At 41.2% G+C, this 25,003-nt stretch overlaps 1 protein-coding gene across 2 annotated transcripts in view; it reads left to right on the top strand.

Annotated features, from left to right (window-relative positions):
* The window catches only part of PGM5 (phosphoglucomutase 5), a 112,462-nt gene extending 88,109 nt beyond the window's left edge, over window positions 1–24,353 (top strand). For both annotated transcript variants that reach the window (XM_043547222.1, XM_037901864.2), the window contains exons 10-11: window positions 6,163–6,297; window positions 22,827–24,353. In XM_043547222.1, the coding sequence (XP_043403157.1) occupies window positions 6,163–6,297; window positions 22,827–22,916 (225 nt within the window). In that variant the 3' untranslated portion in view covers window positions 22,917–24,353. The remainder of the gene's footprint in view (window positions 1–6,162; window positions 6,298–22,826) is intronic.
* The last annotated feature ends 650 nt before the right edge of the window (window positions 24,354–25,003 follow it).

The following is a 25,003-nucleotide window of genomic DNA, read 5'->3' as shown; positions in this document are numbered from 1 at the left end:
CATACATACGCTTTCTTCCAAAGACCATGATTTAATGAGTAAATGAGCTTTCAGAGCCTCCTGTGTCAAATGAAACAGTCATTCCTCAGTGCTGTTGCTGCTACACAAGATACAGTGTGCGGGGAGTGTATTTAAGCAGTCTTACGAGCCATGTCATTCTGGCGGTCAGTAGAGTAGGTTGAATACTGCAAAATGGTACTTGCAAACATTCCTTGGAATTAAACCTATACATGACCTTGGATGCTGCTGATGGCCCCGTTTATTCACTTTCTGCAAATATTTGTGACAATACTTTTGGGTTTTTGGAGCCTGGAAAGTTTAAATGACAATAATGTTATATACCTTGAGCTACCTGTTCCATATCTGACATTCTTCCAAAATACAGGCCCAGTTGTGCAAGGATCCCTTTAATCCAGGGATCTCAAACTCAAATCACCACAAGGGCCACATGAGGACAAGTACATTGGCCGAGGGCTGCATCACTGATACCTTTTCATACAAAGATCATAGAATCATAGACTATCAGGGTTGGAAGGGACCTCAGGAGGTCATCTAGTCCAACCCCCTGCTGAAAGCAGGACCAATCCCCAATTTTTCCCCAGATCCCAAATGGCCCCCTCAAGGATTGAACTCACAACCCTGGGTTTAGCAGGCCAATGCTCAAACCACTGAGCTATCCCTCCCCACAAGATACAAAAACCCTGCCTCTGGCCCTGCCCCCACCCCCACTCTGCCCCTTCCATGAGGCTCAGCCCCTGCCCCACCTCTTCCCACCCCTTCCCCAAATCCCCAGCCCTGCTTCTTCTCCACCTCCTCCCCTGAGCGTGCCACGTCCCCGCTCCTCCCCCCTCCATCCTGGAAAGTCCTAAGTGCCGCCAAACAGCTGTTTGGGAGGTAGGCGGAGGAGCAGGGATGCGGCGCACGGGGGGCGGGAGGTGAGGGGAGCTATGGCGGACCGCAGGAAATAACTCTGCAGGCTGCATGCGGCCTGCGGACCACGTGTTTGAGACCCCTGCTTTAATCTGTCTTCCTCCTCATGGTAATGTAATTGAAGGGAATCAGCACCCACCAAGAAGCATTCAGCAGCTCACACGAATGGGACGTAAATAATTTTTGTGGACACCTGGGGTGAAATCCTGGTCAAAACTCCCATTGACTTTACTGGGGCCAGGGTTTCATACCAGAACTCTACAATTGTCTTAGCTAAACAAATTCTGGAGAGAGAAAACAAATGGCTAATGTGCTACTCTCTCCTCCGTTTGCCTGAAGTTCCCATGCTATTGGAAAAGCCCATTTTAAACCTTTTTTCTTAACATTACCTATTTGTGGTGTTCTGTCACATAGGTTGTGCGTACTGAAAATACTAGGTGAATAAACGTTGCCCAGAAATTTGAAAAACTGGACATCAATGTTTGTACTAGTAACTAAAAGGATTATTAATAGAATCACAGAAGTTTGAGATGGAAAATACCTATTAAGTCATCTAATCCAACCCTTTACTGAGGTGGGATTTATTCCTATTACATATTTTCTCGAGTTAATGGCTAGTATCAACCAAACAATTCTTTATATGGTGCTAGAAATGCTTCAGCACATACCTGAACAAACAAAAAAGTTCCATTAATATTTTAGCTTGTTGGAGCTCTGCTTTGTTAAGATCACTGGCTTCTCAAGCAAGTCTTGGTGGAAGTGGAAGAGTCAAATACCATTTCTCTTCTCTGAATTCTGAATGACTTACTCCCCCTCAGACAGATGAAAAAAGGAGCTTGCCCTGCACACAATGCCATGGAGAGCAACAGGATTGGGGCAGGGGGGGAATAAAACACAGTGACTTGGCAGAGAGGGGACCTAGCCATCCTTTTCCCCTGAGTAAACAGTACTGTTTTCAGGGCCTTTTTGTCCTAAATTCTTGTATTTTCTCTTTCCTCCAGCTCCTCCAAATGGTCGGATCTGCAAGTTCTGACTAAGGCCTCTGTTACTCTCAGGAGAGTGATATTGCATAGGGTCACCTAGGGGAAATGGGGGGCGTTTTCAGTGCTAGCCCTTAAGCTGCAAACAATTCAGCAAGTAACCCTCCCCCGTTTGGTGAAATCTGGGTCACACAACCACGCTTTCCCGGACGCATTGTGGTTGGAAGGGATCACCGTGTATTGCAAGCAGCATTGAGAAAAATGGGTGAGGGTGGTAGCTTCCTGTTTGGCTCCTTTTCTCCACAACCCGGTCCCGCTTTTGTAAAAAACAAACTATTTGGGGGGCTTTACACTGGTGCTGTCCTCAAGCACTATCCAGGTTGCTAGGGGAAAGGGGGGCTTTTCTCAAGTTCCAACCTGTAATCCCAAGGATGTCTTCACAAAAGCTGCAGCGCAAGATCTCTCACCCATGCCTCATAGCCTTTCTCACCATGGCTGGAGCAGCAACAACAATGGGGATATTGCTTTCACTAAGGTCTAACCTAGTCAGCAAACAGCAGCCTTAAATGTTCAAAGGCATAACCCACCACCATTCTGCACTTGCTCAACCTATGGTTGAATCAGTCCTTACTGCTGTCCAGGCTGCGGGTGTACGGCTTCATGAGCCATGGGAGAAAGGGGTAGGCTGAGTCTCCCAGGATCACGATTGGCATTCCAACATCACCAATGGTTATTTTGCAGTCTGGAAAGAAAGTTCCTGCTTGCAGCTTTCTGAACAGACCTGTGTTCCTAAAGATGCACGCGTCATGCACCTTTCCCAACCATCCCACACTGATGTCGGTGAAACAGCCCCTGTGATCCACCAGTGCTTGCAACGCACTGTAGACATGGCCTAAGAGAGCCTATGCTGGCCAGACAGCTTCCGCCATGGCTGGAGCACACCACTGTCTCCTGCACTCTTATTCCTACCTCTGCAAGGTTATCTTTTGGGGCCACATCAGTATCTGCCCTTTCTTTGAGCCTGCACAATAAGCAGCAGAAAATGGGGGGAAATCCTGTTTTTGTTTTGGGGGTTTTTTCAGCCAGATTTTCAGCCTGAGTCTCCTCATGCTGCTGTAAATCTGGAATACTTCAATGGAATTACATCAGTTAAAATGGTCGTGAGAAGGGAGGGAGTCTCTGTGTGAGTATCACACTCAAAGAGCACAATGGTGCACAACCAGAATAATAATAAGAAAAACACTTCTGGGTGAGTATCCGAAAAGAAAACCACCCTGACTCAAAAATAAAAATCGGAACCATCTGCAGCTATTCTTGGCCGGAGTCTGACATGGGCAAGGTTTATTCCGGAGGGGAAAATAATTTGCCTAGTTCATATCCACATCCTGGTCTTGCCTTTCCTCAGGTTAATCTGAACAATCACTCCCACCAATGCAGAGGCTAAACAGTCTGGTGATGGACCCAGAGGGCTTGTGGAAAATTGAGTTACATGACGAAGACAGCAACTTGGCACCCACTGTAGATTGGTCAAATTTTTGTCGTCGTCATCATCATCATTTTATTTGTATTTCCATAGTCACGGACCAAGACCTCATTGGGCTAGGTGCTGTACAAATACAGAACAGAAAGACAGTCCCTGCCCCAAAAGCTTACAATCTAATTATACAATGTTCAGTATCATGTGAATGATGTGTGATTAAACCCTCAGGGTTTTGTTTACTAGAATACAGTACCCTGAACTGAATGCCCCAAGTAGTTAAATTAAAGATTTGTTTTTAAATACAGCTACTTTAATGTTTAACTTCACAAAGTCTTGGCATGTATAGCTGAGAGAAGGGGTCATTGCTTAAAACATGGAGGTGCAGTAGCTGGAAATAGTTTAAAAATAGGCTGCCACAGAATTGATAGCTGTGAGAGGCATTTTCTTTTGGAGGGAAGAGTGCTTGCAAAGGAGGACTTGCACATTTCCTGTATTTCCATTTGATGTGAAAATAGTAATTGACTCAGGCTTGGTCCACACCACCAACTTACGCTGGTATAACTGCATTGCTCAGGGGTGTGGAAAATTGCCTGAGCAACACAGTTACACCGACCTAATTCCTGGTGTACACAGTGCTATATCAACAGGAGGGCTTCTCCTGTTGACAGCTACCATCTCTTGGGGAGGTGGAGTAACTATGCCAATGGGAGAAGTGCTCCTGTCAGCGTAGATAGTGTGTTTGCTAAGCACTACAGTGGTGTAGCTACAGTGCTGTAATGTAGACAAGCTCTCGGACACTAATTCCCTCAGTATCACGACGTCTTCTGAGTGATCAGATATTATCTTAGATACTGTAGTGTGTTATGGTGTGGTTTTCTGGCCTTGTTCTTTTGACTTTTTATCCTCAACTTTCTTTTCAACCCCTGATACAAACAACGAACACACTTCATCCCATGGATTGGGTTTGAGGATGATGTCCTGCGCAATTGATGCACCATGGTCAATAGCATATTTTCTTATAAATGGTGCAAGAGCTCCTTTATCATTATTGGCCGTCATTTTACTATTTACAGCATTTTGCCAGGTTAACCACTTGTGACGTAAGTTCTGGACTGGAACAGCAGATGACAAAGGCATGACTTGATCTCCTATTTGCCAATCATTGTCTCTAATATCTTTGTCGAAATGCAACGTTTGCCGTGTGCTTCGTTTTTCCCAATTCTTTTTCCACCATACAGATGTACCTGTTTCAAATGCTCTCCCCGGTGAGTCCTTTCAGGTCTTAATCACAGACTACCCTGCTTCAGGTCTCCTTCACCACCACCATGTTTTATTGTGTTGTTCCAACCAGATACCGCCTGTAGGGCTATTTGCATATGTTTACAGTCCACCAGCGAGTTCCCCCACTTGCTTCTGGGGAAAGGAACAGAACTAGCAGCACCTAGGCCTGCCTGCCTCTGCCTTCCTTCAGGCTCTCAGCTCTCTGCTCAGCACTTCCTTCCTCTCATTTTTAATGCTCCTAGCTGCTGGGGTTGCCTCCCCCCTCAAATTAGCCCCTCAGCTGTAGCTCTACCTAGTTAATTGATCTTCCAGTTAGGTCCCAATTAACCTATATTGGTGGGCCTTTGAGTGACAGGGTGCTGAGTTCACTCCTGACTGACTCAGCACACTCTGTTACACTCATGTAATTTTTGCATAAAGACATCAATTTTTACTCCTTCAATGCGCTTACTGATAGTTTTCCACAGTAAGAGCTCTGGCATCCGCATTCCCTTCCCGTCTTTACTTCAAAGCAAGAATGATTTGTTGCACAAGGGAGTCACTGAAATCTCCATGAGAACTAATGGAATGAGGCAATCCCAATCTTTTCCATTTATCGCACCAAACCCAACTATCAGGATGAAACTGAGGAATATGTTGCCATTTTTAGTGTATATCACACCCTTAACCTTGAATTTGAGATTCCTGTTGAATCAGAATGAGATCTGTATTATACAAATTAGCGACAGTACTGAGAAAGCAGAGAGGGATAACATTTGCAGCTAAAGTGAACTAATCAGAATGTGAGCATCCACAAAAAGGTTTGATGAACTTTAATTAATGTACTTTACATTCACACCTTTAGTTTAAGAGACTTAAGTGTCCTGAGTGTCCCCTTGTAGACATGCCCTGAGACACTCATAACCACATCTTCATGTACATTCCCTGAGGGATATGAAAATATGTTATTTGTTGTGTACTCTGCTGACTCCTTTGGTTCCATGGTTCCCTAGCTTTCTCATATGCATTTTGCTTCTGCCTGACATATCACCTGTAGTGTTACTACATGACATCCCATTGGGATATCAGTGTAATGTTGGCACATAAGAGAAACACAGCTTCAACAAAGCAGCAGCAGCAGCAGAAAGCTAGCAGTTAAATTGTATAATTTTATTATTACAACTGCTGATGTTATTCTTACTGTAGCAACTGGACGCTTCCGTAGACATCAAGCTTCCATTGTGCTCAGCACGGTACATTCATTAGTGAGAAAGCCCGTGCCCTGTAGAGCTTATGGTCTAAACAGATAATATGAAGGGTGGGAGAAAGGAAGTATTATTATCCACATTTTACAGATGGGGCACTGAGGCTCAGTGTGATTAAGTGAATTGCCTAAAGTAACACAGGAGGAGCCAAGATCTGAACAGAGATAATCCTTCCTCGCTCTCGATTTTGGATTATAATTTTGCAAAGTCATTACGGCCACCCATATATTCTTCTTTCTTTTTGCAGGGACTGCGAATTATTTTCTCAGATGCCTCGAGGCTCATCTTCAGACTTAGTGCTTCTAGCAGTGTACGAGCTACCCTCAGAATCTATGCAGAAAGCTATGAAAAGGATCCCAGCAAACATGACAAGGAGTCGCAGGTAAATCAATGAGCATGACTTTAAGCTTTGGAAAAACAACCAAGTGTCATTTCTTGCTATGATAAGGCCCCTGAATAGGTCAATGGCCTGCTCTCAAAAGTGTTGAATAAAATGGTAGGGTTTTTCCCAATTAAAAGCAAAGCGTACTGAAATGTTGTGTCCGAGCAGATACATAAGCTTGGTGTTGTTCCAGAAAGTGTCAAGGAGGTTGGGTTTTGATTTGGAAAGCTTGTTCTTAAACTTTTAAGAGAACAGCTCCAGAGGTGACAATAGGAGCAGGAGAGTGAGAGCAGTGACAGTGGTACAGATTGATTATGTAAGCTAAGAAGAAAGTTCTGCAGAAGGCAGGCGGATGCCCCAGATCAGTGCAGGCCAACCAAGTGGAGAGGGCAAAGGGGAAGGTAGTAGTAGGATACTTCTGTGAATTATTAATCTTTTAAATTAGGCAACCTATTCAAAATTACACACCAAAATCTACATTAAAAGAACATTATGGTTGCAGAGTCCAAGCACGCGCAAGTTAGGAAATCCCAGAATTAAGGGCTGCCTTTGCAACTTTAATTTGGCACCTTGTGCATATGCATTATGATACTGTCTTTAATTACCCTGTGCTGTCTCTCCCGCAACAACTCCTCATCCCATACCCTAACTCCTCCCCCCCACCCCTGCCCCTGGCTCCTGTTCCCCAGACCTAAGCTTCATCCCCCTGAGGCCACTCATGTCAGTTCCAGTCTCCTTTTCCAGCCAGTCCCAGTCTCTCCTTTAGGGCTCCTCGAGTAAATCCCAGTAAGCTGAGTTACCATCCCACTCTTCCTCTGCAAGCTTCTTGTCCCAGTCTCCTTGCCCAGCCAGTCCCAAGCTCCTCCACCCATTCCTGGCTTCTTGTGCCCTCTCTGACTCTGTGCTTTCAGCTCCCAGCAGCCATTCCCTGGCTTCTTACCCCAGGATCCTTGACCCAGTCTATTGCCTCTGTTCTTCCTCTTTCCCCTCTGCATTTGCATTTGGCTGCCTCCTCCTCCATGCTGCCTGTGCACTAAGGGCATGCAGGGCACAGGAAAGACCATTTCCCTACTCCCAGTTCTGTTCCCTGGCACTACAGAAGCCCCTGGCAGCAAGAAGCGGCAGTTCTAGAGAAAGTCCTCTCTGCCCCTGCAGCCGTGGGCTGGAGCATGCCTAGCATGGCAAAGAATTTAGCTGCCAAACTCTAACAAGTCTCTACAGACATTTTTCAAAGGTTCTAGAGCTTCTCAACAAAGCAGCTGTGATTTTTTTTAACATGACCAAACAATGTATTATTCCTGAATCTTGTTTTCAGAAACAGCTGTTTTAGCTGAAACTTGGCAACAAAAATAAAATAAAATAAAATCAGTCTGAGACAGACACCTTGCATAGAAAATGTCAGTTTGGCAAAGTTATAAGCAACCGAAAACAGGGTCTTATACTGGAAAGCGTCAGGCACCGTTAACTATAGATTGTGCTACCAGCTCCACCTATAATATCCAGAAGCAACTGAAATTTCTAAGAAATATTTTGTCCTTACTTGTCCCTGCAGGCCTTCTTGCCATCTTATGTAGGGTTGAATGGGGTTAGATTGACTGTGTCCAAGCCATATCTATACTCAGGGAGAGAGAGAGAGAGAGAGCAGCTTCTGTTCTTCTTCAGTGTATCTGACCTCTTGCCCCCCCCCCCTTTTTAAATGAATGTAAAGCATATTAAAACAGACTGGCAGCACTGGAGAACGAAGCCCTGTTTATCCACAGAACAGAGGCCTGGGCTCCCCTACACCAATCACTCCCCAATGTGCTTCAGTTTTGGTCTAGAGAGACCATCCCTTTTCAGTCTCCATACTGACTGAATCCATGACCTCTCTGCTGAGAAGTGTAAGGAAGGTGGCACTTTATTGCCAGTTGCATTGCCGAGTGAATTCGGTTATAAAGGAGACTGGCTGTCGTACTATAAATCAAGTTGTTGAACAGGAGCATTTCTATGGCTTATTCCAGGGGAGATCAAAAAGCTAGTCTGGAATTCACACTGCCTGTTACTCAGGGGGTGGGGAAGAAAGTACTGGCTTAAAAAACTCACTTATAGCAGACCAGCGGAAGGTTCCCTCTATCTAATAAACTTAAAATAAATCATTAGATAACATACTTCCTCTGTGACAGCAGCAGATACATTTCAGACTGGAGGTCTTCTGCCTTTTTCCCCCTCCTCTCCAAAACTGGACACTAGTGACGCTCCTTGCTGTGTTTATAGATAAGGCTACAGTTTAGTCATGGGTATTTTTAGTAAGTCATGGACAGGTCACTGGCAATAAACAAAAATTCACCGCCTGTGACCTGTCCATGACTTGTACTATATACCCCTAACGAAATCTTAGCTGGGGATCAGGGAGGGGGTGGAGGGTGGAAGTGCTGCTCTGGAAGTTAGGGGACTGCTGCTGGGGGGCCAGCGGCACCAGCTGCTGGGGGCCACCAAGCAGCAACTGCTCCAACCGCCCCCGGGGCTGCCTACCTGCCACTGTTCCAGCTGCCCCTGGGACCACTGCTCAGGCAGTCCCTGGGGCCAGCCACACAGGTGGCTGCTCAGGCGGTCCCTGGGGCCAGCTCCCGCGGGCTGACTGAGTGGCAAATGGTGCTGCTGGCCCCAGGGCCGCTCCAGCAGCACTGGTGCGGCTCACTGCAGGGCCACTCAAGCCACTCCAGCAGCAGCCGGTGTGGCTGTCTCTGGGACCACCTGAGCAGCTGGCCCCCAGGGTCATCTGCTTGGGTGCTCCTGTGGTCAGCCACACTGGCTGCTGCAGGAGTCACGGAATTCGCGGAAAGTCATGGAATCCATGACTTCCGTGACAGACACAGAGCCCTATTTATAAATCATTTTGAAGCTTACATTTACATGATTATAAGCTCTTTGAGGTAGGGACTGTCACTTACTATATGTTTGTGCAGTGTCTAACACAATGAGGCACCAACCTGGCTGAGGCATCTAAGTGCTAATGCAATGTAAATACAGTATTTAATAATAATAATTAATTATTATTTTTATTTATTGCACTGCAGGGAAAGGCGAGAGAGGCAGGAATGAACTTTGGTCTTTAAAGGGAACTCCAGGTGTCTTTGAGCTTCTGCTGAGTTTTTGCTAGCACTCTAATCTGAGTTATAAGTGAACATTTTTTTTAAAAAAAGAATTCCTTGTCAAGCAGATTGTCTGGGGATCACTTAGCTAATGCTTCACAGTGATTCCTCACAATAAAAGTACAGTTGGAAATAGTACAGAGTCCAAGCAACTTCTGGATTCCTTATAAGGGAGAAATTTGTAGTGGTCTGAGAGTCATCTCATAGTCATAATCAAAAAAGTTTTCTAAAGAAGAATTAAGGTTGAGAGGGTTTCATTGGAGTCCAGCTGATACCAAAAAAACCTTAATATTATACTTTGTTTGCAGTTCTCTGATTTTTACCAAACTTTCTAAGAAAACTCTACCGTAGGATGAGGTGCAGCATGTGAGTTTTTGGGAAGATCTTTCATTTTGTTAAATGAAAATGAAAACTGGATTTATAATGAGGGAGAAGCTTTAGCCTTAACTATAGTAAGGCTACTATGCCTCTATAATCATTACAGGGAATGCACATTATCAAAAGTCCCAAGAAAAAAAACACAAGTGCATCATGTTTTTAATCTATAAAAGTTTCCAGTTTAAACAATAAAGTTAAAGCTTCTTTTAATGCCATTTTATTACTGCAAAACATTTGTTTTAAAATAATGAATAAACGGTTTTATCTCTCCACAGAGTTTTTTTTGCAAATTTTATTTCTGAAAATACATCACTATATACTTGTGGCCATCTCAGGTTATGACATGATTTAGCCAGCCAGTGTATATGGGTTAATAAATGTGTTTTAAATGGGGGAGAGACCTACGGTAAAATACCATTTTGACTCCTTCCACACTGCCCAGCTAAACTTGGTTATAGCACAGGTTGGTAACAATTGTAATTAAACTGTGTTTACACATAGGTATTAAACAATGTTGTTGCCCTTTGTAGGCAGAGCCTAAATCAACTGAAAATATGTCAGTGGAGGGGACAGAGCTAAGTGTTGATTTCCACTCCGGACCCATCTGAGAGGTCTGCAATGTACATTTAGCAACTTTGCAGTCTATGAAACAAACACAAATGTCTGACCATATTTCCTGTCTAACACATCCTGACAAAAAGAATGATTCCACCCTACCAAAATGATTTATTTTCTAATGCTTTATAAAGTACACTAGAAAACAATAAGGAATGTTCTGCCAGTCTTCAGTGCTGAATTAATTAAACTTTCTGACCCTCTTAATTACAAAAGGAGAAAGTGCTTCTTATAATGGAATAGCTTCTGTAACAATGAATTGTTCAATATTAAATGTTTTAAGGCAAGTAAGTGGAGAAGGGAGAGAGACATTGAGCTGGATTTAAGTTTGTGTCCTTTTAAAAAAAAAAATGTTCTGAAGTGAATGTTCGATGTTTAACACTTAATATTTTTACGTGAATGGAAAGTCACAAATGTTCTAAGTGAAGTTCGTGTTTGTGAAAATACCGGATTGAGAGAAGTGGAGATGAATGTCATCCTGATAATTCACTGGATGTGTGCCAGCATGGGGAACAGCAACACAGGCATCAGACTACCCTGCCCTTGTGTATTATCTCTGTTCTAGAAGTTAACTCTGGAGGTGGGAGTAGGTCCTTTTCCATGCATATTCAATCCAATCCGGAGACTGCCACTAATGGTGCCAGTTATGGTGACATGGACGCCTCTCCACTAAAACCTGAACTGGGACTACCATCTGATTTTATACAGGCCACTGAACTTGTCAGATTATAGCAGTTTTTTTTTCACTAATGATCCAGGTTGAATTTGAGAGGCAACCCTAGAGGTGAAAAAAGAAGTCATCTCTCTGGTCATCCAGTCCCCTCAGTATTCATTGATAGTCGTAATTTATCCTGTTTGGTGCTGGGCAGAAAAAGAAAAGCCTTCTGATTTTACAGGAGTTTCATCTCATTTTTGCAACAGCTGCAGTAGAATGAACTGTTTTGTATAAAGTACTTTAGTCTTGTCTTCACAAAGCTAGTTCATGTCAATATGGGTTACCATAGATAGGTGAGAGTGCCATCTAATGGTAGGAGGCATTTAACCTAGAGCTCCTTTTTGGTGACTAGGCAATGCATATGTATATGTGAATATCCAGTAAAATAACAAAACAAAAGAACAGGTGTTCTACCTTTGTAGATTTAGGGCCAAATAGTGGCCTCACTCCTTTTTGGCGTATTGAGGACGCTGTGGAGCTATGGAATTAGAGACGCTCTGAAGCATGTTGCATGTGCAGAATGAATGCAAGTAGAATGTTTTCAACCCCACCAACCTGACATGTCTCCTGGGGGTCACATAGCACCATCAGTTGGGCTAGCCTGTCTGAAGCCCAGCACTCAAAGGAGCATTATTATGCCAACTTCTGTGCAGATTCATGAAGGATAGTAGAAAGAGGATCACTGTCACCTCCTCCCCCCCCCTCCCCGGCACACACATGCTGGAGCACACAGAATTTCCACCTCAACGCTATCGATAAATACTCCCTCTTTCTTCTAATCCCATGGTGGAGTACACTTTCCAGTGTGAGCTTTCCCAAACCAGATGCTTCACTGACTACAGTAAGACAGTATGGACTGGGAGGGTCACTGATCCTTACCTTCAACCGGGCAATGAGCTCCATTTAAAGGGAGTAAATCATTCTACTTTCAAGTAATACCCAAATGAAAATGAAATACCCAGTAATTCTACTTTCAAGTAATACCCAATTAGCAAATGAAAGCTTAATAATTGTACAGCAGAACATCAGTGACCATAGGTGGAAACATTCACACCATAATAAGTAGTTAATAAATAAGGAAATCCCTTTGTCAGAGAGACAATATTGTTGTGCAGCCATGGGTAGAATCTTTTGTTACTGGTGTACTTTGCTCCCACTAAGGGGAATAGGAATTATATGCATGCATCAAGAGGAGATGTGACAGAATTTCAGTTCTGCAACTTCCTTTTGTTTAACCAATATTTCCTATCTATTTCCAGTTACAGTGGAGTGATCAACAGGAATTCAAAGGGCAAACAAGACTTTGGAGACTGTTCATTTTTGTTTTAGTTTAATTGCCTTTCTTACTTAGCCTGATTTTCATATGTATCTGTTGTATCAATGCACTGTCACTGAGGCAGCCAATCAGAATCTACCCTGTTTGTGCCATACTTTTGTGCATTGCAAACCAAATCACAGTATTATTTATTGACTTTCTGCTGCTTGGCTGCCGAGGTGTTAGAGGTGGTTGAACTACTTCAGACAAAAGGGCCACATTATTCCAATATCCCTTAATCAAGCCTTTTATTTATTTTGACATTTGAAAATGCTCAACTTTTTTTAAAATACGTTTTTCATTGCCACATGCTTCTGCACACACAGATTTCAGCTGATATCAGAAACAGAAGATCCAAAACACCATGAGACGATTTGCATGCCTTAACCATGAGCAAGAAATATTGCAATCTTGTGAGAGAGACTATAGTCAAGTTTGTTTCAGCAGAGTTTTACAGATTCATGATGTTCAACTACTGTGAATAAGACTCTCATAAGCATCCCAACTTTTATGTTCCCATTCAAACCAAGATAATCTTCCAATTTTTCTGAAGTTTCACCATTTTGCTTCTCTTCTCCTTTTACATTCCCATCCCAGACAGTGCACTTTTCTTTTGATAAGTAGCATTCAAACTGAGATAAAATATGCTTATTATCAGTTCCAGAATCCACATATATTCTTTATAGCACATTACTAGATACATATTACCAAGATTCACCAAGATAGTGTGAAAGATTTCATTTCTATCAAAAAAGATGTGGAATAATGATTCTCTTAAGATTAAACAGAATTACTTGTTCAGAATTCAATGTACTCTGTTATACTTCTACAGGAAACAATAATTCCTGAATCTCACTCAGGATGAAATCCACCCCACTGCAGGGGGCCTTCAGAAAACCCTCTACACCACTTAATCATCCCATTAGATCAGAACATATACACGATAGTCAAGATTTTCAAAAATAGAAATGTAACTTTAGGCTCCTGGTTTTGAAAATCTTGGCCACTGTTATTAGCAAACATCTGACATAGACCAGCTTAATATGGCAGCTACAAATACCAAGTGTTTCTTTCCAGAAGTAAAACATATCATCTAGGAAAATTAACAGTTGTATATCTAGACTTCTGAAAAATTGTACACCTACAGCTAGAGTGGTTGCGATTATTCCCATAGACCTCAAAAATCAATTGGTATTTTCAGGGGGAGTGGGGACTCACTAAAAAGCCCTGGACGATTTGTTAAAGTGAAACACAAAACAAGCTATGTGATTCACTCTGCAAGCATGCTTATTCTTCAAACACAGTAAAGCAGATGCACAGAACTGCAAGCTTTCAAGTAAGACAAGAACACAATAACTGAGTCTACATTCCACTAACAAGTGTCAGCCTCAATACAGATATACTTCTGCCAACTTATTTGGCATGTTACAAAGCTTCAAACAGACCAGACTAAACATGGTAAATGCATACTTACGCACTTGATTGATGCAGGGGATCAGTAAAATTCATTTAAAAGTTGACAACATTCTTAATTCAGCTGTTCCCTTTTCTATGATTTTTATTTCCACAGTTTTTTACTATTTTGATGCAAGAAACTGTAACACAATCTCCTTCACAAACATGGATTTCAGATAGAAATCTGGCTATGTAAAAGATTTAAGATTATGTTCCATTGGTCACATTTCAGCCTATTCTTCCCATTCTGGGCTCCACCTATAACCTTTGTATTTGGGACCAGTTAAATTGGCTAAGTAATGGAATGGTTCCATAGCCTCTCTGAATTGTCAATTATAATCCATTAGTTTTTGTCCTTGTTTGGTTCTAGTTCTTTGGTAATAGATCAATCCTGATTTTCCCTGAATCATAGATAATATTGTCCTCAGTCAATAATCTGTCAGTTCTTCTGAAATCTTTTCAACTGCTTTTTTTAAATTGAGTGCTTCTTTGTAGACACCCTTGTTATGTATAATGGGTATTATGATTTGATCAAAGACCTCCCTGTGTTCAGTGCAAACCTCAGCATCCTTACAGAGAGACCATCATCTGGAGAGTTGCACCATGTTATTGAGAATTGAGCTGGTAGATTTTTTTTTTTGAACATTGAAACTTTACCTTTTTTCCCCCCTAAACTCTAGTTGGGATCCTTTTAAAATCCACCAGCCAGGAGGCTGATGTTTGCAGAAGGAATTTTTTACTTCTACATTGTGCTTTAGGACCGTTAGGTGGTGTTATTGTCTCAACAAGGAAAAGAGCAACTCTTTGTCAGAAATGTAGTTTGACTGCACCTGACAAGCTCTCATACTTTCCATTTCATTTTTGTCAACAGAGCAGATGACAAAGGACCATAGCTAATTGTCCTACATTTCTCTGGATTCTCAGATAGCATTTCAGCAACTTGGACGCAATATGGTATTGTCATAAATATAAAGGGAAGGGTAACCACCTTTCTGTATACAGTGCTATAAAATCCCTCCTGGCCAGAGGCAAAGTCCTTTTACCTGTAAAGGGTTAAGAAGCTCAGGTAACCTGGCTGGCACCTGACCCAAAATGACCAATGAGGGGACAAGATACTTTCAAATCTGGGCGGGGGGAAGGCTTTTGTCTGTCTGTGTGATACCTTTGCCAGGAACAGATCAAGGATGCAAGCCCTCAACTCCTGTAGTTAGTAAGTAATCTAGCTCGAAAATGTGTTAGGTTTTCTTTGTTTTGGCTTGTGAAATTCGCTGTGCTGGGGGAAATGTGTATTCCTGTGTTTTGTGTCCTTTTGTAACTTAAGGTTTTGCCTAGAGGGATTCTCTGTGTTTTAAATCTGACTGCATGTGGGATTATCTTCCATTTTAATCTTACAGAGTTGTTCTTTTTTCATTTCTTTGTGCTTCTAATAAAGTTCTGTTTTTTAAGAATCTGATTGGGGGTTTTAGTATCCCTAAAATCCCAAGGTTGGTCTGTGCTCATCTTGTTTATTCTCAAGCCACCCCAGGAAAGGGGATGTAGGGCTTGGGAGGATATTAGAGGGGAGATAGGGTTCCAAGTGGCCCTCCCTAAATGTTTGTTTGAATCACTTGGTGGTGGCAGTATTCACTTTTGTACTAATCCAAAGTACAAAGGAGAATTTGTGCCTTGGGGAGTTTTTAACCAAAGCTGATAAAAATAAGCTTAGGGGGTCTTTCATGCGGGTCCCCACATCTGTACCCTAGAGTTCAGAGTGGGGAGGGAACCCTGATAGGTATTCTGCAATTTTCTTTCCAGATGTAGAATCAGTAGCAATATGTAGAAATGCTTTTAGCTGTTGTTGGGTCATTTCTGATGTCTGAACAACCAACTTGTGGTCTTTTGATTCTTTAGTTTTTTCCCCAGTGTTTCTTCTGATTCTGTCTTTGTAGCATCTAGTAGAAGAGCTGTGAGTTTAAATCTGTCCAGAATAATATATCCATGGTGAAGTGCTTCAATCGCTTCTTTAAATTTCTGATTTTGTGCTACATTGAAGATGATGATGTCAGCATAAAAGAAGAATGCAACTTTCATATCAGGTTCCAGTCTTTGCCTTTCAGATGTTTTTGTGACATAATTATCAATTGATCTTGGCCACTGTTTGGAGTGTTGAAGACACTGCTCCTGAATTAAGCTGATGTTGAAGAGCTCCCAGAAAAGTTTGGACTTATAATATCAGCATAGCTATGTTTGACTTTGACTATGACAATGACACCTGTGGTCTTTCACTTGCAAGATCATCAGAAGTCATCAGTGTTCTGCTCTTCCACTTCAATAGCATGATACTTTGGCAATGGTACATTTGGAAGAAAATTCTTAGCTGTGCTCAGTATTATCTAGGTGCAGCTAGCAGGAGTGAACTGTGAAGAATCTGGTGGCTCACGGCTTTGGCGTCTTGTTCTACACAAGCCCTGGCATTGTTTAAAGCAGTCTTGGGGCTGCTCTAAATTATCCAAACTGGATATGGTCCCAAGGAGCCATTTCTTCAGCTTGGACTAGCTAGAGCACAAGAGGGCTCTGGCTGTGCCCCTAACATGCCAGCTGTTTGCCAGTCAGGGAGATCTGTTGCCTTTCCAGCCTCTTAGCCTTTTACAGTTATAGCTTCCTTTTCAAAGGTTACAGCTTCAATGATTGTACCCTTGTAGCTAGGCAAAAGAACGGTTAATAAAAGTCTCTTTTGCTTCAGTTAATAAATAGGCCATAAAAGTGGTGCGACAGATCAACAGAGCTATCAGTGAACTTAAGGGTAATTAAAAACTTATTTTTAGTACAGTGTGCTCACTCAATTAATCTGTTATACTTTTCACCAAGGTTAAATTTATCATAACCAAATGTTTGATAAACAGGAAAAATGAAACATGCCAATATACATAGAAGTCCAAGGGATAAAACAAGAATAATAAAACGTGCTGATACCTAAAAGTTCAAGGTTCTAGATAAAAGTGAGCATGCAGTCCCTGTGAAATAAATTGGCCGAGATTGCTTCTTGGCTTACTAGCAGGAGCTAAGGAGGGGACCCTGTGTTCCATAACCATTCACTCTCTCCTACTAGCTAGCCAGGAGGTAACCTTTGCAACAGTGCATAAGATTTAGAAGCAGAGGCACTAATTAAAATAACCAATCCTCAGTGAGTGACCAAAATAAATTAGAGAAAATTTACTTGCTGTTTAAGCATTTTTAATTCACAGCACTAAAGAAAACCTGAAGAAGAGACCTGAGGAAGAGTTCTAAAGCTTGTCTCTCTCTCTCTCTCTTTCTCTCCAACAGAAGTGAGTCCAACAAAAGTTATTATCTTTCTCTCTCTAAGGCTGCTTTCTGGCTAACTAGGAAGAAGATGTTAAAGGCAAAGGCCCAGACCCTCAAAGGTATTTATGCTCCTAACTTCTGTAGAATGGGAGTTAGGTGCCTAAGTACCTTTGAGGATCTGGGCCCTGGAGACCAATTCTTTGGCTTTTATTAGCCAGCCAAGAAGCAGCCTCTGCCAAATTATTCTTTATCATTCAATAGCCATAAGCAGTGCATGCTTGCTTTCATCTAGAACCTTGAACTTTTATGTATTGGCACATTCTTTTTCTTCTGTTTACCAAGCAATTAGTTATGCTAAATTTAACCAAGGTGAAAAGGATAACAGATCAATTGAGTGGGTGTAACGTACTCAAAATAAGGTTTGGTGACCCGTATGTTCACATGTAGCTTCAGTTTCTGACTCACCTCATATTTATTGCCTATTAATAAATCATGACAGAAGGCTAATATTTACTTGTGCTTTACCTAGCTACCTGGGTGCAATCATGGAAGTTGGATAAGGTTTTAAATCTAAAGGGGAAAAAATTACAGTCCATATGCAGAATCTTTTTGATTTGTTGTCATGGTTAATAAAATGTTATTTCAAATACGAGTGTCATGCTGGTATTGTACAGGGCATGTACAGGAAACAGTGCAGCAAAAAGGTTAGGTTGCTTCAAATATCTGCTCATTTTTATTCACAGTACATTGTTATTTATTATATGTATTGAAGTTGTACCTAGGGGCCACAGTTGTGGACCTGGAGCACATTGTGTCAGGTGCTGTACAAATATAGAACCACATGGATCACAAATATAAATGTATTTCCCAGGGACATACTTGTATTAAATGGTTGGCTATGCTAACTAGCTACAAAAGAATCCAATAGCAGCATGCAACCACAGTGCATTGCATGTCTGTTTCTCTTGTGAAAGAGAATTCTTTCAAATAAGAACCCTACTGGGAAAAGTTCCATAGAATTTAATAGGGGTGAAACAACACATTTCTATATATTTAATAAGATATAGCAATAATTCTAAGAAATAGTAGAATTTAATAGAGAATATGTCCTTTCTATTGGTGTTTTGAAGTAATCTATAAAGTCATATAGTAGGTATACAGTTTAATATTGAAATGTATAGGATGGTTGAAAAAGTCCATACAAAGTTTTTCCACTTACTATTAAATAATATGGGACTTTTTAAAAGGATTAATGAGAGGTAGGGCATTTTCAGCTGTTTGCTCATGATCTTATATAACTCAGCATTTTCCATGTCAGTTCAAATAATTTAGCTTCTGATGCCACACTAGGTCACCTTACAGTGTGCCATATTGAGAATAGTTTGAAACAAAAAAAGCATTTCCAGACCATTTTCTTTTCCAGACACATTTTAAAAATACATCTGTCTGGTGACAATGATTATAGAAGATCTCATGAATCATGGATTTCACTTGCCTATCTCTCCTTCGGAAAATCAGCACTTGTTCCAGAAAAGTGAGTTCTGCTGGCTCTTGCTGCTGTAGCTCTGGTTAGAAGTCAGCAGCTGGGTCTGTGTAACTGTCTTAACATCTGGAAAACTCTGAAGGGTCATTTGGTCTAATAGTAAGTCAAGTACCCTAAACCCTGTACAACAGCCACATGAAGTATAGCTGATTACGCAATGGATCTCTGCCCTACTGTGACATTCATTTAATAACTGGCTAGTTTGGATTTTTGTTGTTGTTTTTCTGTGGGCTGATAGGAGATGAAATAAAAAGGTTAGTGCAGATGGCAGTGCGTGTAAACACAACTTAGCCTGTGTCATAAAGTTGTTCTACCATGTTCACTTGGGTACATTTTAAGATGAGAAAACCCTATAAATACAAAGCCTGGCACAGTGTTTTGAAGGGTTTTTTTTTTCCTGCTAAATGTAGCCTAACATCACAAGAAAAAAACCCTAACAAACACAAAAGCAGGTGTTTGAACTTATGTAAAAGAAGTTATAAGTATTATCTGGTGTTCTTAAAAATGCTTTGAATCCCAAGGTGGGAGTATTCTCTCATAAGAATATAAGAACGGCCACACTGGGTCAGACCAGTGGTCCATCTACTCAGTCCTGTCTTCCTAGTGTGGCCAATATCATAGGGAAAGAACAGAACAGGGCAATTACTGAGTGACCCATCCCCTATCGTCCAGTCCTAACATCTGGCAGTCAGAGGCTTAGGGACATCTAGAGCAGCGATTCTCAAACTGTGGGTCAGGACCCAAAGTGGGTCACAACCCCATTTTAATGGGGTCGCCAGGGTTGGCTTAAACTTGTTGGGACCCGGGGCTGAAGCCCAAACCCCACCGCCTGGGGCCAAAGCCTGAGGGTTTCAGCCTTGGACGGCACTGGAGCTCAGGTTACAGGCCCCCTGCCTAGGGCTGAATCCCTTGGGCGGTGGGACTCAGGTTTCCGTCCTCCCTCCTGGGCCGTGTAGTAATTTTTATTGTCAAAAGGGGGTTGCGGTGCAATGAAGTGTGAGAACCCCTGATCTAGAGCATGGGGTTGTGTCCCTGACTATCTTGGCTAATGGCCATTGATGGACCTATCCTCGATGAACTAATCTAATTCTTTTTTAAAGCCAGTTATAGTATTAGCCTTCACAATTTCTCCTGTCAATGAATTCCACTGGTGTGTGTTGTGTGAAGAAGTACCTCCTTTTGCTTATTTTAAACCTGCTCCCTATTAATTTCATTTGGTGACCTCTGGCTCTTGTATTATGAGAAGGAGTAAATACTCTTCCTGATTCACTTTCTCCATGCCAGTCATGATTTTATAGACCTCTATCATATCCCCCCTTAGTTATCTCTTCTCCAAACTGAACAGTCCCAGTCTTTTTAATCTCACCTCATATGAAAGCTATTCCATACCTCTAATCATTTTTTTGGGCCTTCTTGCTTCCTCTTCCAATTCTAATATATCTTTTTTGGGATGGGGTGACCAGAACTGCATGCAGTTGTCAAGGTGTGGGTGTGCCATGTATTTATATAATGGCATTATATTTACTGTGTTGTTATCAATCACTTTCCTAATGGTTCCTAACATTCTGTTAGCTTTTTAGACTGTTGCTGAACACTGAGCAGATATTTTCAGAGAACTATCCACAATGACTCCAAGATCTTTCTCGAGTGGTAACAGCTAATTTAGACCCCATAATTTTGCATGTATAGTTGGGATTATGTTTTTTAATGTGCATTACTTTGCACTTATTAACATTGAATTCCATCTGCCATTTTGTTGCCTATTCATCCAATGTTGCAAGATCCCTTTGGGCTTTCATGGCTTTAACTTTTCCAGAACTTTTCTGGAGACATAAATCAAAGTATTTGTTTTGTCAGAGATGAAATTACTTTGCCAGCATGGTCACCTGAGGTTTACGTTAGATTAGAGAGGGAATTTTAGAGCTGTGCTAAATGTTCATTCCTAAACCAGGCAAAACTCATGTAGGTTTGGATGGCCTTACAAACGACACTCAGACCAGATTGGTCAAAAGGTTTACTAAGATTCATGCACTTTTCAAGCTAACCTGGGCTAATTATGATTTTTCATCAGAATAGCACACAATTTGTTTTTGAAGGGGAGGGACATTGCCCACATTTGACATAAACCAAGTGAAATTTTGCCGCAAAGATGAGATTTTCCCACAAAGCTTAAAATATGAACCCATCTGGACTGAGTTCAAAGAAAATATTTGCACAAAGCCAAACCTCTGAATCTGCTCAGCTTTTAACAAGCCCTTGGGTGCAGTTTAGAATGCTGTGAAGCCTTGATCCTTTGCAAATGGATTACAGTTTTTGGGGAAAACATAACTGAGAATGTGGAGATGGAGAAAGGCAATTGGATGGGAGTTCTGCAAGACGGCAGAATAAAAATGCAGTGAGCCAGGCAGCCTCTACAATGGATGACACATCTCTCAAGGCTCCAGTACAAATCATCCACAAGCAAAGGGCACCAGGCATTGTCACTTGTCAGATACATGCATGTTTGAGATATCTATTGGTATCTCTAGTTTGTGAGAGGTGTGATTTTTCCCTGGCAATCACGGATTTAGAGATATATTCTCCAGTTGTTCTTAACTGAGCCAAACTCTCACTGAAGTTAATAGAAGCTTTGCTCGATTTACAGACTGTACAACTTTGTTGTTGCATACTGTTTTATGGATAACAATGCATTTCAACCAGTTTTTATTAAGTAGTTTGTTTGTGGTGTATCCAGGCACACTTCTAATGTCATTTCGAGTTCAACTTTTAATAATAAAGCTTTACACTTTTTAAAAGTAGAAATAAAATTTGAAAAACACTTTAAATGTGGTAATCTTGACTAACCTAAGGCTTTCAGCCAAAGCAGGGAGTGGGTTGTTTTGTTTGTTTGCTTTCTTATTTAAATTTGTCATTTTATTGCTCATGAAGGTGGTAAAACTGGGTAGGGTCCTGTGATCTGTTTTTATCTTCCAGTCCTCTCCGGAGTGAAAAATTCTCTCTTTTTTTATCTGGGAGAGGGAGGCCCTAGGAAAGCCACTTCCAGGGACTGGGTCACAGTCAGAGGGAGCCCGGAGCCAATAAGAGGGCATAGATGCTTCTGTGCCCCCTGAAGGTATCCAAGATCCAGGTGGTCTGTGGGCACCTCTGTTTCTTCCATGGTGGGACAATGCCCCTCTGCCCAAGTACATTTGTGGTGATTCTTCTCTGATGCAGGTATAGCTGTTTAGAGGAATGAGCTGTCCCTACTTACAGAGCATAGGAGCTGGCTCGTTTTGTTTTTTCATTTTGCAGCATTTTCAAGAAATGTTAACTTTCATGCTCTTCATATTAATGTATTGTATAAAATGTATAAACTCTTTATCCTGTGTGGTGTTGTCTAATCATTGTGCAATTAGAAGTGGATCCACAGATAGGAAAGAAATAGTAATATCCCACTGATCACTGGCCAAGTTTCTGAATAAATGACTATGGCCATAAACTCTGTTGAAATCAGTGGCAGCATAAACAGAGATGTTATTTCATCACTCTTACCTGATAAGGTTTTCATTTTATTCGTTTTGTTTAGGCATCTGGACAAAAAAACACTCCCACTTAGACACAAACTGTAAGGTTGTTAAAGTTGTAAATAGAGATCTATAAACTGAAACTGCAAGGGAAATACCTCTTTGACCTATGTAATACAAGTGCAAGTGATAATGTTTTAGTCATATAAATATTTTTATGACTCCTACTAAGATACCTGCCTCAGTATCTGTGTCATTGACTTCTTCAGGTTAACAATGCAGTGTATGAAAATACCGTTTGGTTATAGTTTCAACTCAGCTTCATAAATAATTCCAGGTTTGAGACTTCCACATGGTTTTATATTGCATATTTCACACAGAGCTCTCCATTACTCTTGGTGTGTGGTGAGGTTATCGTTACAACATCTGGGGTTTGCGCGTTCTGCATAGCTTAGCTACTTTAGACCCAGTATAACGTTTCATATTATTAGTTAATACTGTGTTGAACAAGGGAAAAATCAATAACAGATTTTTAAAAAGTGTTCATTGACTTTTCTTCTTAACGTAGCTCACTGTATTCCTTTTCTTCTAGGCTGTGCTGAGTCCTCTCATAGCCATTGCACTGAAAATATCTCAGATCCATGAGAGGACAGGGCGGAAGGGACCCACTGTCATCACCTGAATCTACAAAGGATCATTAACCCAGGGCCAAAAGAGAGAGGGCAAGGAAGAGAGATGACCTTGCTAAACCACGTTATCTGTTTGTGCCTTGTATGGCTTTAAAAGTTTTTTGGGGGTGGGGGTGGGAAGAAAAATTCAGTTTAATATTGATCAAATTCAGTTGCATTAATTGCCAGAGACAACAGTGTACTGACTTCTGTGTTAGAGCAACAATATCTTTTTGTCCAAAAAAAAAAATAAAAATAACCAAAGAAAAAGCCCTTAACCCTTGAACGTTGCAAAATGCCAGTCTGACAGGAAGAGCTGACCTTTGTATTTTCTTTCCCCTTCGAGTGTTATGATAAAGTAAGAAGAATTTTGGACTTGGGAAGAAGGGAGAAATGGTCTACAATGCAACCATGTTTTTTGTTGAATACAGTTTATGGTTCTTGTCAGCTTCTTGTTGGTTTAGGAAGAAATCATCAGCGTGTCTGAGGTACGGGGCAGTATACTAGTCTTTGCGAAGGGTGCATTTGCATACTCCGTTTGTTCCTTTCTCATCTGCACCCTTAGCCAGCTTGCAGATCCACACCAGCAGTAGAACTGTGCACACATTTGAAAATGAATGAAATGAAAGACTCCCAATGAAAGATGCCAGTGCTTCCTTTTTTTTGGTTTAGAAGTGTAACAGTGTGACTCATGACTCTCTCTAGGTTTCCCTGAAATTGACTCTTCCTTTTTTTTAAAGGAGGGTAATTATTTTTATTGAAGCCAAAATATGATTAATGTTTTAGTCACGGGGGCATCAGTTGCCTTTTGCAATATCCCTCATGTTCATAAGCATGTCCTGCTGGTGCTTACTGGGCTTGGAGGGTACTGTTGCAAGTTCAGCATATTTTCCATAAATGTGTTATCATAGAAAGATTTTAAAGATTTTAAAATCTATCTCTTCACATACATACCTATGTTCCACTTATCAGGAATGGATGTAATACGGAAGAGGGAATGAATTAAATGAAATACTTGGCTGATTCCCTAGTTAAGCTCAGAGTCTATTAGATTCTTTAAAGTAGAGTTCATAGGATAAAGAGCTGGGGAGGAGAAGGGACTTGACATGAATGAGAGAAGCATATGTACACTTGTGGTTTTTTTGCTTGTGAAATGCTGCTGCAGCTCTAGTTATGGTTCATTGCTTTGTACTGAACAAGAACACAAACACTTTGTGCATGTGACTTGTTTGAATGTTTTGCTTCCTTGGGAACAGCGTGTGGTCACTTGTCATATCATTTGTTGAGTTGGCTTTGTGCAATTTGAGACTTTGCAGCATGTACAATTCATATTGCAACCCATCAAGATTTCAGTGCAATTTAGATAATATTGCAGTTCAGGAAATTGCTTTGTTTTCTTTTGACACTTCTGTCAAAAATTGCTATGACATTTATTATCTAATAAAGTGGATTGCTATATTTCTGTCTTAATACCTAATTGTTGACAAAACACACTGTGCTTTCATCCATTCAAATAAAGCTGCCTTTAATAGAATTACATTATCTACTTAATTCATTCTAAATAAATAAGACACTGATGTTTTCACACAATATTTTATTACAGTATTATTTAATATTTGTATAAATCAAGAGATTCCATGGCTTGAATTCATTTTATAAAGGATTGTGGAAGGCATCAGAAGGTCCCTGCATCTTCACCACAATTCGGGTGTCCAAATTTAAATGTACTCTTCTTTAAAGAAGGCATGTTTATCTAGACCTAACCTACAGTGCTTCATATAGGGCAAACTCCTCCACTGTTGGTTTAGATCATTCAGACTTGTGCAGATTTGGCCTAGACTGTGAGAGAAATTTCCCTTCAAAATGCTGAACCACTCAGCTCATCATATGTTGGCAAATCCTACTGAAAATGGGCCAACTAAGAATTTGAAAAGTTCTTATTGTTATAAGACCTCAGATGATTAAATAATCTTTGACCTGATCACCTGGCAGAGGTGAGTTTGAAAACCAATTTAGGTTTCCCATTGTCTTAGCCTCTGGAGACTGGGATTGCTGAAAACATGATGTACTGTACCCACCCACTATAAAAGAGATGGGAAAG

This window comes from Chelonia mydas, chromosome 5, assembly GCF_015237465.2.
Source record: "Chelonia mydas isolate rCheMyd1 chromosome 5, rCheMyd1.pri.v2, whole genome shotgun sequence".
Taxonomy (NCBI): Eukaryota; Metazoa; Chordata; order Testudines; family Cheloniidae; genus Chelonia; species Chelonia mydas.
This window is presented reverse-complemented; position numbering and strand designations above follow the sequence as displayed.